This window comes from Manis pentadactyla, chromosome 10 (genome assembly GCF_030020395.1).
Source record: "Manis pentadactyla isolate mManPen7 chromosome 10, mManPen7.hap1, whole genome shotgun sequence".
Classification (NCBI taxonomy): Eukaryota; Metazoa; Chordata; class Mammalia; order Pholidota; family Manidae; genus Manis; species Manis pentadactyla.
In genome coordinates, this window is record NC_080028.1 from 20387764 (window position 1) to 20399822 (window position 12059).

The 12059-nt window shown below is 32.3% G+C and overlaps 1 protein-coding gene across 5 annotated transcripts in view; it reads left to right on the plus strand.

Annotated features, from left to right (window-relative positions):
- Positions 1-12059, plus strand: part of BLTP3B (bridge-like lipid transfer protein family member 3B) — a 94938-nt gene that overhangs the window by 43907 nt on the left and 38972 nt on the right. For all 5 annotated transcript variants that reach the window (XM_057486480.1, XM_036891585.2, XM_036891587.2 and 2 more), the window contains 4 exons: positions 2122-2311; positions 4495-4635; positions 5587-5757; positions 10157-10337. In XM_057486480.1, the coding sequence (XP_057342463.1) occupies positions 2122-2311; positions 4495-4635; positions 5587-5757; positions 10157-10337 (683 nt within the window). The remainder of the gene's footprint in view (positions 1-2121; positions 2312-4494; positions 4636-5586; positions 5758-10156; positions 10338-12059) is intronic.

Here is a 12059-nt window from a genome sequence, read left to right on the forward strand (position 1 = left end):
TTTAAAAATAGGTTTTTTTTAATTGACTTTATTTTTTTTGCATTCCATAAATTTGGATCTGGCACTTTATTATAATTTCCTTAAGGCAGGTTCTCTGCACTATCTTGGGATTGTGCACCTGTTAGATAAAATGTTCACATAGGCCTTAATGTGATTAGTGCCTCTTTCAAGTTGTACAGCCTGGCAGCCCAGAACATTTATAGTATTCTAGGTGCTCTGTAAAACCAGTGATAAAACTCTTCTTCAGGATGAATATACGTACAGATATGCGTGTCCTTGAATACACACGCACACACACACATCCTTCTTTTTCACCAAGGTTGAACCACCTTTACATTGTGCACTCTATGAAAATATCTACCGTCAGTTCAGTGGCTTGCTACATGGGAATCTGGTGGTGATCCATCCACTACGAAGAGTAAACTAGGGGCCAGGTTTATTAGATGTGTGGTTTATCTGTAGACTACAGGTAATAGTGACTGAGAAAGAGCTTTCTCATTAGTGCAGTTTTCACATTAGTTCATGCATCATCCAGCTATTTGAGATTTTAAAGTTTAGATTGTGATTTCACAATTATTGGCCTTCGGCTCTGCCCTCTACCCCCAACTCCAGGTTTAATAGAGTAGATTGGAGATGTTCTTTAAATTAACTAGAGTAAGAAACATTAGAGAAAAAGTAGACAAGATTGTTGAAAGAGGAAAAGATCGGGAAAATTGCTATTAGTGAAAGATGTATTTTAATTAGGTGTGGCAGAAATTAGGTGTTTTGCCAGTGTGTGCTAAGTGTAGTTGATAGTGTTCTTCCTAATTCATGTTTTTATAGTATCAGTAAGCTTTATAATTCTATAATAATATGATAATCCTTATGTTTTGATAAATGACAGTACGGTCAGTCAATTTTTGTGTTTTCCAGATTTGCTTGATTATAGTAATCACTTAGGATGCTTATTAAATCCATAGCTTTTTTTTGTTCATTATGATTCATTATGTCTGTAATAGTTATCAAAAATATGATTATGATTCATTATGTCTGTAATAGATATCAAAAATATGATTATGTATTTTTTTGGGGGGGTGAAGATCATTGGGTCTTTTTTTTTATATTAAGATAGTAAATCAAGATGTTAGGTGGCAGGTGTAGGGAAGAGATGTGTATGATTGATAAAGATGATGGGTTCACTTCTACATATATTGGCTTTGAAATGTGTGAAAGGCAGCAAGGTTGGAGATACCTGGTGGACATTTGAATTTTATAGTCGAAGTTCCAACAAGATAATTAGATAGAGACATAGATTTAAGAATAATGGTCATACTGGTTATTGAAGTAATATGCCCCTTTCACCAACCCTCCTGCCAAAATATATTGATAGTATACAGTCCAGTCATATTGTATTATCATTCTCAAAACATGATCTCTACTTCCCTACTTCTCTGTTCTTTTGCGTATGTGTTTTCCTATTTTAAGATTTCTCTTTCCCATCTCTCCTGTAAAGTTCATTTTTTTTCCCCTGGATATAGTTCTCCCCAGTTACAAGCTGTTTCTTCCTCTATCAAATGATGATTCCTCTTTTTAAAGCATTTAATCACAGGCTGCCTCAGTTTCAGTTATAAGAGTGTTTTTCTCCTCCCTAAATAACCTGTGAGCCATATAAATATCATAATTGTATTTTGGTTTTCCTTATGTTCCAACATTGATCACATAGTGATGCTCAGTAAATATTTGGTGAACTGAATTAGGGACTTTTCTTGACCTTATTCCTAAATTTTAAGATTATTTTCCAGTTAGACTCTGTAGCCTTTTTGTTCAGAATTTAACTCTCTTATTTACCTTATAGATGCCAGTTGGCTGGACTAATGCTTTTTCAAAATAGGCACCTTTGAGCAATGATTACAATAACTTTATTTAGGGAATAACCTCCAATTTTTAAATACTTTATTATTTTGAGAAGAGCATTTTTATAACTTACATGTAACCAGGCTAGCTGATTATTATCACCAAACATTTTTTAAGCAAAAATGAATATTTTGGCAGTTTATGTACTTCTATGTGAATATTAACAGATAACTTTTTCTCTTTTAATGATTTAGTTTGGGTGCATTATATTTTGTTTTGTGTTTCCAGTGAATATGGCTTTGCTGAAAAAGTAGTTGAGGGAATTTCTGTTTCTGTAAATTCCATTGTCATCCGCATTGGAGCAAAAGCCTTCAATGCATCCTTTGAACTTTCCCAGCTACGGATCTATAGCGTAAATGCAAACTGGGAGCATGGAGATTTAAGATTTACTCGTATTCAGGATCCCCAGAGAGGAGAGGTAAAATTTTTTACTTTTCTTTTTTTGTTTAAAAATGGCTTAGTCAAAACAAAGAAAGTAACAAGAGATAAAGAAGGACACTACGTAATGATAAAGGGCTCAGTCCAACAAGAGTATATAACCGTTCTAAATATATATGCACCCAACACAGGAGCTCCAGCATATGTGAAACAAATACTAACAGAACTAAAGGGGGAAATAGACTGCAATGCATTCATTTTAGGAGATTTCAACACGCCACTCACCCCAAAGGATAGATCCACCGGGCAGAAAATAAGTAAGGACACGGAGGCACTGAACAACACAGTAGAACAGATGGACCTAATAGACATCTATAGAACTCTACATCCAAAAACAACAGGATATACATTCTTCTCAAGTGCACATGGAACATTCTCCAGAATAGACCACATACTAGCCCACAAAAAGAGCCTCAGTAAATTCTAAAATACTGAAATTCTACCAACCAACTTTTCAGACCACAAAGGTATAAAACTAGAAATAAATTGTACAAAGAAAGCAAAAAGGCTCACAAACACATGGAGGCTTAACAACATGCTCCTAAATAATCAATGGATCAACAAACAAATTAAAATAGAGATCAAGGAATATATAGGAACAAATGACAATAACAACACAAAGCCCCAACTTTTGTGGGACGTAGCGAAAGCAGTCTTAAGAGGAAAGTATATAGCGATCCAGGCACACTTGAAGAAGGAAGAACAATCCCAAATGAATAGTCTAACATCACAATTATCGAAACTGGAAAAAGAAGAACAAATGAGCACTAAAGTCAGCAGAAAGAGGGTCATAATAAAGATCAGAGAAGAAATAAAATTGAGAAGAATAAAAAAATAGCAAAAATCAATGAAACCAAGAGCTGCTTCTTTGAGAAAATGAACAAAATAGATAAGCCTCTAGCCAAACTTATTAAGAGAAAAAGAGAATCAACACAAATCAACAGAATCAGAAATGAGAACGGAAAAATCATGCCAGACTCCACAGAAATACAAATTATTAAAGACTACTATGAAAACCTATATGCCAACAAGCTGGAAAACCTAGAAGAAATGGACAACTTCCCAGAAAAATACAACCTTCCAAGACTGACCAAGGAAGAAACACAAAAGTTAAACAAGCCAATTACGAGCAAAGAAATTGAAACGGTAATCAAAAAACTACAAAAGAACAAAACCCCCGGGCTGGACGGATTTACCTCGGAATTTTATCAGACATACAGAGAAGACATAATACCTATTCTCCTTAAAGTTTTCCAAAAAAATAGAAGAGGAGGGAGTACTCTCAAACTCATTCTATGAGGCCAACATCACCCTAATACCAAAACCAGGCAAAGACCCCACCAAAAAAGAAAACTACAGACCAATATCCCTGATGAATGTAGATGTAAAAATACTCAACAAAATATTAGCAAATGGAATTCAAAAATATATCAAAAGGATCATACACCATGAACAAGTAGAATTCATCCCAGGGATGCAAGGATGGTACAACATTCGAAAGTCCGTCAACATCATCCACCATATCAACAAAAAGAAAGACAAAAACCACATGATCATCTCCATAGATGCTGAAAAAGCATTTGACAAAGTTCAACATCCATTCATGATAAAAACTCTCAGCAAAATGGGAATAGAGGGCAAGTACCTCAACATAATAAAGGCCATCTATGAAAAACCCACAGCCAACATTATATTGAACAGCAAGAAGCTGAAAGCATTTCCTCTGAGATCGGGAACTAGACAGGGATGGCCACTCTCTCCACTGTTATTTAACATAGTACTGGAGGTCCTAGCCACGGCAATCAGACAAAACAAAAACATACAAGGAATCCAGATTGGTAAAGAAGAAGTTAAACTGTCACTATTTGCAGATGACAAAAAAAAACAAAACGGCTTAGTCACTGATAAATAAAAAAAGATGTTTAAAATAATTACTTCACGTGGTTACTTAGATTCACATACTACTACAGTTATTCTTTTAACTATTCTCTATACTACTCTTGTTTAAAATGTGCATATTGTAATTTTTTACTGTAATAAATCTTTTAGAATGTCATTAGAAAATTAGTAAAGAGATATTTTTATGTAAATTTTTCTGTTTTGTACAACTACATTTTTCTCATTATATTTGTATGAGTAAATGAAACTAATCTCTGTTCTCAGGTTTTGACATTTAAAGAAATAAATTGGCAGATGATTCGAATAGAGGCAGATGCTACACAAAGTTCACATCTTGAAATTATGTGTGCTCCTGTTCGGTTAATAACCAACCAATCAAAAATCAGAGTTACACTTAAAAGAAGAGTAAGTCAACAAGGTTACCTTTTTGATTCATAGGATAAGTGTTAGAATTGACAGGAAATTTTAAATAATTTTAGGTGAAATACTGGAATATTAAAGAAATAAAAAATAAAAAGAAATACAGTGCCTCAAGCAGTATTTGAAGAAATCTAGTGTAATGGTAACATTTTTCAGTCTTCTGGATTTAATAGATTTTTATTTTTGATAGATTAAATAGAGAAATATATATTGAGCATTAACTGTCTTACGATTTCATCTATTGAATGAATCTTGCTCAGTAGTGGGCAAATAATAAAGCCTCCATGATCAGTCACCAAAACTACTAGCTTTAGAAGGTTATTAAGATATGGCTGGCATTTTAGATAAACAGTTAAAGATAGTTGCATAAAGACATCAGACATTGAGAGTTGCTTATGAATTGTGGTGAAATTGAATGATAGAGTAATGACTTTCTTAACCATGGCTCAATTGAAGTCTCAGTAATATGTTTTATATCACTAGACACAAATTACTTTTAAATTTAAATGTAGTTGAAAAATTTTTTTTCAAAGTATACCAATGCAAATATTAAGAAATGTGAAATGTCAAAATAGCATTTTAGTTTTTATTTAATTTAATGCCCCTTTCTGTGCTAGAATTAGTTAAATTAATATAGATAATTATGTGATTTATTAGCTACAAATGCAAAATTAAATTATATAAATACTTGAGCCTCCGTAACTTCTACCTGTTAAGGTACAGAAATTTGTCCATGTTTTTTTTTTTTGCTTTTTTACTCCTGTATCTCTAATACCAGGAGATATACCTTCCATATTATAAGGGCTCAGTAAATATTTGGTGAATGAGGGGAGGGTCCCTATTTAATTCCATTCAAAATTCTAAACATTTCTTAGTACAAGTGCATTATATGTCTTAATTCTTAGCTTAATTTTATGAATCATTTTTTTCTGACAGTTAAAGGACTGTAATGTCATTGCAACAAAATTAGTTCTAATTTTGGATGATTTACTGTGGGTTTTAACGGATTCCCAGTTGAAGGCTATGGTACAATATGCAAAATCTCTTAGTGAAGCAATAGAAAAATCAACAGAACAAAGGAAGACTATGGCTCCTGAACCTACACAGGTATGCTATTAAATTAATAGGAAAAAAACTTTATGTGTAAATGCTTTAAAAATCAGAATGTTTAGTTGTTTTCTTTATGTGAAATAAATTGTGAGACTTTTAGTCCAAAAATCTTCTTTGTCTGGATATCTTGCTATTTAATTTTATATACATGACACCTATATGAAAACATACATTGAACATTCTTCTATCTAGATAGTGCTTATTTCTTTGGAACTCTGTACTAGGCATTAGAGTAATGATGACATAAAAGTATTTGATGTTATAAATACCTCTATTCAAGAAGTAAAAAATACAATTTAAAATTGCTAAAAGAAGGGCAAAGAGAAAAACCTGATAATTATAGTCAAGGGAGAAAGTATGAAAATTGATAGTGCAGAAAATGTAAAGCCATGGGTAATGATGGAATTGAACACAAATTGAGTTGTCTGATGGCTGTGGCAAAAATAGGAGAAGCACAATGAACATTTAATGACTGCTTTCTTAAAATCAGATGCATTACTGTTTTTTTCTGAAGAGGAAAAAGGTTTTCTGATCATTCCCAGGCAGTACTAAATTCTAAAACTTTAACATGAAGGTTTTGTAGAAAGGACATTGAAAATACTAATGGGTAGTATATTTGATAATTAATAAGGAGTCCAGTTGAGTTTTTATATCTGTTCTTAATAAAAACTTATGGGATATTATGAAATCATACTTCTGTGAAGCTATTTCTTGGAAACAGTAATATACTGCAGATAGTTTGTTGTTGATCTAGCTTGGTACATGGAAATGGCATACATTTTAGGCTTTTCTATGGCTGTGGAATTGACATTATTTACTGCCTGCTATTATGTCATAAAGTTCAGGGCTAGATCCTATGGGTGTAAAAATGTGTATTGTGTGATCCTGCTCTCAAGGTTCTCAGAGTATAGTAGGGAGTCAAATATAAAACAAATCATTAGAGTTCAGCAGTAAATGCTAGATGCAAAATTTAAAAAGGGAATAAGGGGCCCATAGAAGTATAGAGAAGTTTAGTGAACTCTTTGCCGAGTTTGGAAAAGTTTCATAAAGAGGATAATGAAATTAAAGGTTAAAAATGAATAGAAGTTTGTATAAGAGGGAAAGAGTATTTCAGATGAGGGAATAGAATCTGTAAAAGTATGGTATTATTAAAGAGCAATGGTATTTTCTGATAAAAATAAGGAGTTTGGTGTTACTGGAGCAGGGGTTTTGAAAGTGAGATACACATACTTCTTAAATATATGGTAACTTTCCAAGTTTTAAGGAAACTGAATTCCACATCTTCTACATTGATATGTACTTTCTTAAACTTGATCTGCCTGAGAATGTGCTTGTGATAAGATGTCAGATGGGTTCTCCCTTTCCATAGTTAACTCTTATCCTACTGTACAAATGAAAGGCATTCTTCTTACTCATTTTTACTTTGATGGATTTGTACAGGAATTCAAAACAAAACAAAACTCTTGGGAACAAGACACAGGCAGTTTGAAAGACTGTATTCATGTTGGAAGTGAATGACTAAAGACAAAGTAACAAGTCCAGTGATTTCCAATTCTTTGCCTTCAACAGATTTGAAAGAGAATCTATAAATGTCAGTTATTAGATTATTAAAAATAATCCCGGCATGTAACTTTGAAGAATTAAAAGAATATTGTCACATTGAGCTCATTTTGTTCCCATCTACCTATTTATGTGAGTAAAGTTTTACAGAGATTTTAGCCATAAAAACAAATAGAGATGGATGGTGAACCCTGTATCAGAGAACATTTATCCAATGGCATATCTTCATAATTCTCTGGGACAACCTGATTTTGAAAGTTTAATGAACAGAACACTGGGCTATAACAGAATAAAGTTTTCATGGGCAGATAACCTGAGTTTAAGTGCAAGTATGTGGTGACTAGACAAAAAGGACATTATATGTTGAAGAATTTGGAGTTTTTCTTACAGGCATGTGGAAGCTAACGGAATTTTTTAAGTATGGCATGGTGGTATTATAGTGGATGGAAAAAGAAGAAAAAGATTGCCAGTCTAGAGGAGGGGTGGAATTGAATCTCTGGTAATAGTTTGGAAGAAGTAACAAGCCAGACTGAGGAGAGATGTCTGAGTTAAAAATAAAGAAGGAAGAAGTTTTGAGGATTTTTTGAATGATAATTGGTAGTTCCATTAGCCAGTAAAGTGAATGCAGAAGAAAGCAGGTTTGATTAAGGGAGGTAAAGCTAAGAAAAGGTAATGTGTCCTATTTTGGAATCTAAAAAAACAAAGAAGTAGAAGAGGTAATATTATACAATATTCCTATCATAGAAACACACTAGTCTCTTAAGGCCTGCAGTGAGGATTTGTATAGCTTAGGATGTCATTAGCAAAGATGGCAGTTGAAATTGAAGACTAATAGACAAACTGTTGATGGTACTGTAATTCTTACTTACACAATAGGTGAATATGTTTATGTAAAATAGAATATAGATTACTAAACTAGATAAAGATACAATTTAGGAAACTAGAAACAAAGACAAAATTCTATAATTCTGCCACCATAACAAAACTAGTGTGAACATTCTGAGGTGTTTTCTTACAGGTTTTTTGCCTAGGTATCTGCATTTTCCCCTAGTTTTATTAAATATGTAGTAAGTGAATATATGTAATTTTCTTCCATGTCATTAGTTTTTATAATTATTATTTTTTGTCGCTCCATAATACTTAAATAGATCTTAACAATTCACATTACCATAAAGTTTCTTTTAGATTATAGTTGTCATATCACTATTTAGGTGCCATACAGAACGTCCTGATTATTTGAGGTACCAAGAGAGTAGATTAAAAAGTGGAGTAGTTGACAGTCTTCCTTTGCTGAGCTTTACAACTTGACAGCCTTCTTCAATCATAAATACTTGGCTTGGCTTCACCCTTTCCTTCTCTAAAAGAGAATGAAGACTCCATTGAAAATTAGGAGATGTTAAGATTACTCATGAGGCAAAAGAGTTTTATGTTTTTCCCCTCAAAAACAGCATCCAGAAACCTAAAATCAACCACAGTATTAAATAAAGAGTTTATAGGAAGATTAATGATTTTGTTTTTATTTGTATCACTATCTTGATGAAGAGAGAACATGAGTAAAGAAATATAGGAGAGTTTGCTTTCAAAATAGTACCATCATAGATACAAATATTAGTTTGTTAATGCTTTGTAAGTAGATGGGTAAAACATAAGAAAAAGTGATTTTTCTGGTAGAAATCAGTTTAACATTTAATTAGTAAAGTTTTACGTGAGCCTATAGAATTTAAGACTTCACAATTATATTTCCTCTTTCCTTTTCTTTAATTACTGTGAGCCCTAATCATTTTCACTGAGATATTCTCATTTACTGAGTATACTTTGAAATTTTTAGAAAACTCTTTATGATCATAGTTCTTAAGATATGTGTAGATATGTATACATGCAAAAAATATATACTTTAATTTTCTGTTAATTATACTTTTATATTAGTGAATTGTTCATAGTTTTTAAATTATAATGAAAATTTTATCTTAATTTTGTTGATTACTCCATAGTTTCATGTGCAGTTCTGTGGCTTATATATCAGATCATCTTAGAGTATACTTACAGATACAGAATCATTTTAGGCTATTAGAGGTTCATATATATTTTTGCACTTCAAGTATTCTATGCTTTTTTGCTTTAGGGAGAAAAGAATATGAACTCAATCTTTTTTAATTAAAATATCATTGACACACAATCTTATGAAGGTTTCACATGAACAACATTGTGGCTTCAACATCCCATATTATTCAGTCCTCACCCCCCCCATTGCAGTCACTGTCTATCAATGTAGTAAGGTGCTATAGAGTCATTACTTCTCCTCCGTGCTGTACTGCCTTCCCTGTGAACTCACAATCTTTTATAAATCTTTTCTGCTCTCCGGCTTCTTTAGATAAGTACCACACCTCTTGAGATGCACCTGAGCACTTACAATACTAAATAATAATTTTTACAAAGAAGTGATTTATTTCTACAGGATATGTAATAGTTTATATAGCTGATGTGTCCAGGACTTACACTCATTTTCTTTTTAGTATATAGAACTAATATTCAATAAGCTGCCTTTAATAGTTAATGTATTTTCTAAAATAAGAAGGGCTATAAATATGTACATATAACTTCAGATATTTACCAAAATATATATTGGGTTCTTATTCAAACTGTGTTTAGTTCTCCAGTTTTTAGATTTTAGTTTTATTCCTACATAATTCAGAAAATATTTTAGGTCAAGTTCCTTGGTACAAATGAAAGTGTTTTAGCTTTTTCATGACTTTATTACTAAAACGATTTAAGTTTTCTTGTTTGTAGAATTTCAAATATTTAACTTTCAGTGATAAGGCAGTTTTGAATTTTTTAGAGCTCCACAGTAGCCCCATCTACCCAGCAAGTGAAGACATCACAGACTTCAAATGCTCCTGATTTAAATGATGCAATTGTGAAACTATTCAATGACTTTGATGTTAAAGAAACTTCCCATCATTTAGTGATTTCTCATCTAGATCTACACATATGTGATGATATTCATGCTAAAGAAAAAGGTAATAAAAGCTACTTATTTCAAACTATTTTGACTTTTATATAATTTTCTACCTAACTGGATTGTTTACCCTGTGTAATATATAATATGTAGTATAAGATTATTAGTCATAATTTTAACATTTATGTGATACATAAATATGAAAAGTATAATCTTAAGCATTATATATTGGTATGAAATTTTATTTTGCTGTAGTAGTATTTCAGCACAATTAATTACTAGCTGTCAATGCTAAATAAAATAAAGTTTAAAAAAATGAAAGACTGAATAGGTGACATCCTTGGGGAGACTTGCCTTTGAATTAACATTTTCATAATTTTGAAATTGAATATAAAGTAAATTTTAGCCCGTATTCAATTCATAATTAGTTGCATATGTGTTTTGAGCATGGCGGTTTAACTACATTCTTCTGACTGCATATGCAAGTAAACACAACTCTGACTGTTCAACATTTCTTATGTCTCTTTCCCCACAGTCCTCCAAAATTTGATTAAGAAGCTAAGTTACAGTTAGGACGATTTTTTTCTTTCCTTTTAGCTTTTGTTTCTCTTATTTTTCCTTATTTAGCAGACACAGGCAATAGGGTAAGCAGGAAGTGCTCTTGGTCGCTTCGAAATTCTGTCATTCCATAATCTAGGTTCTAGGCACTTATGTTTGTCCTTTGGAGAACGTCCCTGGCCGTTAAGTGTTGGCAGGGTTTGGCAGATAGGCCTACTTCTAGGACAGTGGTTCTCAAACTTGATGATTAAGCTGAGGACACTCTAAAATAGAGATATCTGACCTATTTATGTCAGATCTGAATCAGAAATCTATATCTTTGAAAATTTTAGTTTTGGATTTTTAAAGCTGAGAGAGTGAATATTGAGGCCAATCCTGGATACCTTGCGAAAGTTACCTTGCCTTCCATCAGACAAGGCAGCCAGGTATCAGCGGCCAGATAAAGGGTGGAGTGGAAAAAGTGAGGAAGATGTGGAGTTTGGAGAGGGATTTATTGTCTTTTCCTTTGTCTGCCTTTGTGTCATTTGGCTTATAGTTGGCATCTTCTGCTTAGTGATTTGAAAGGAAAATCCAAAAAAGTTAAAACAAACCAAAATAACAAAATAAGGAGTCAACGTTAAATAATAAGCAAAAGAACAGTTTACAGTGTTTTCTAAGGTCTTCTACAAATTCCTCAGTCTTTATATACCCTCACAGAATGTTTAATGATATTTAATGTGAAAACCCTTACACAAAAATATCCCTCATAATACATATCTGTAATTAATTATGTTATTCTAAAATTTAAAAAGCCCAGATGTTTTTTCATAAGTTTATGGAAAACTCATTTACTGGCAAAACCTGACCTAAACAACACATTGCTATTATCATCTTTATTTTACTCACTTAAATAAATATTTGAAATTCACTATTTGTTAGTGCTGTCCCAGAACCTATTGAGAGTATTATATAATATGCCTGTGTATACCATATTACCTTAATAAAATCTAAAAAATTTCTGAATTCTGAAACATTTGGCTCCAGTTTTTAAAATAAAGGATTGTAGATTAGTACTAGAAATTCTGCTAGTTCATATAAATTGGAGTTAACCAATTATACTGTATCTTAATTTGTAGTTTCCTCACTTCTAATTGGCTTGTCCATGCTTTTTTAAAGTTTGGTTTTTATGTTGGAGTTACACTGACTTGTGATCTACTTCTGATCTTAATACAGCTACAAGATCTTG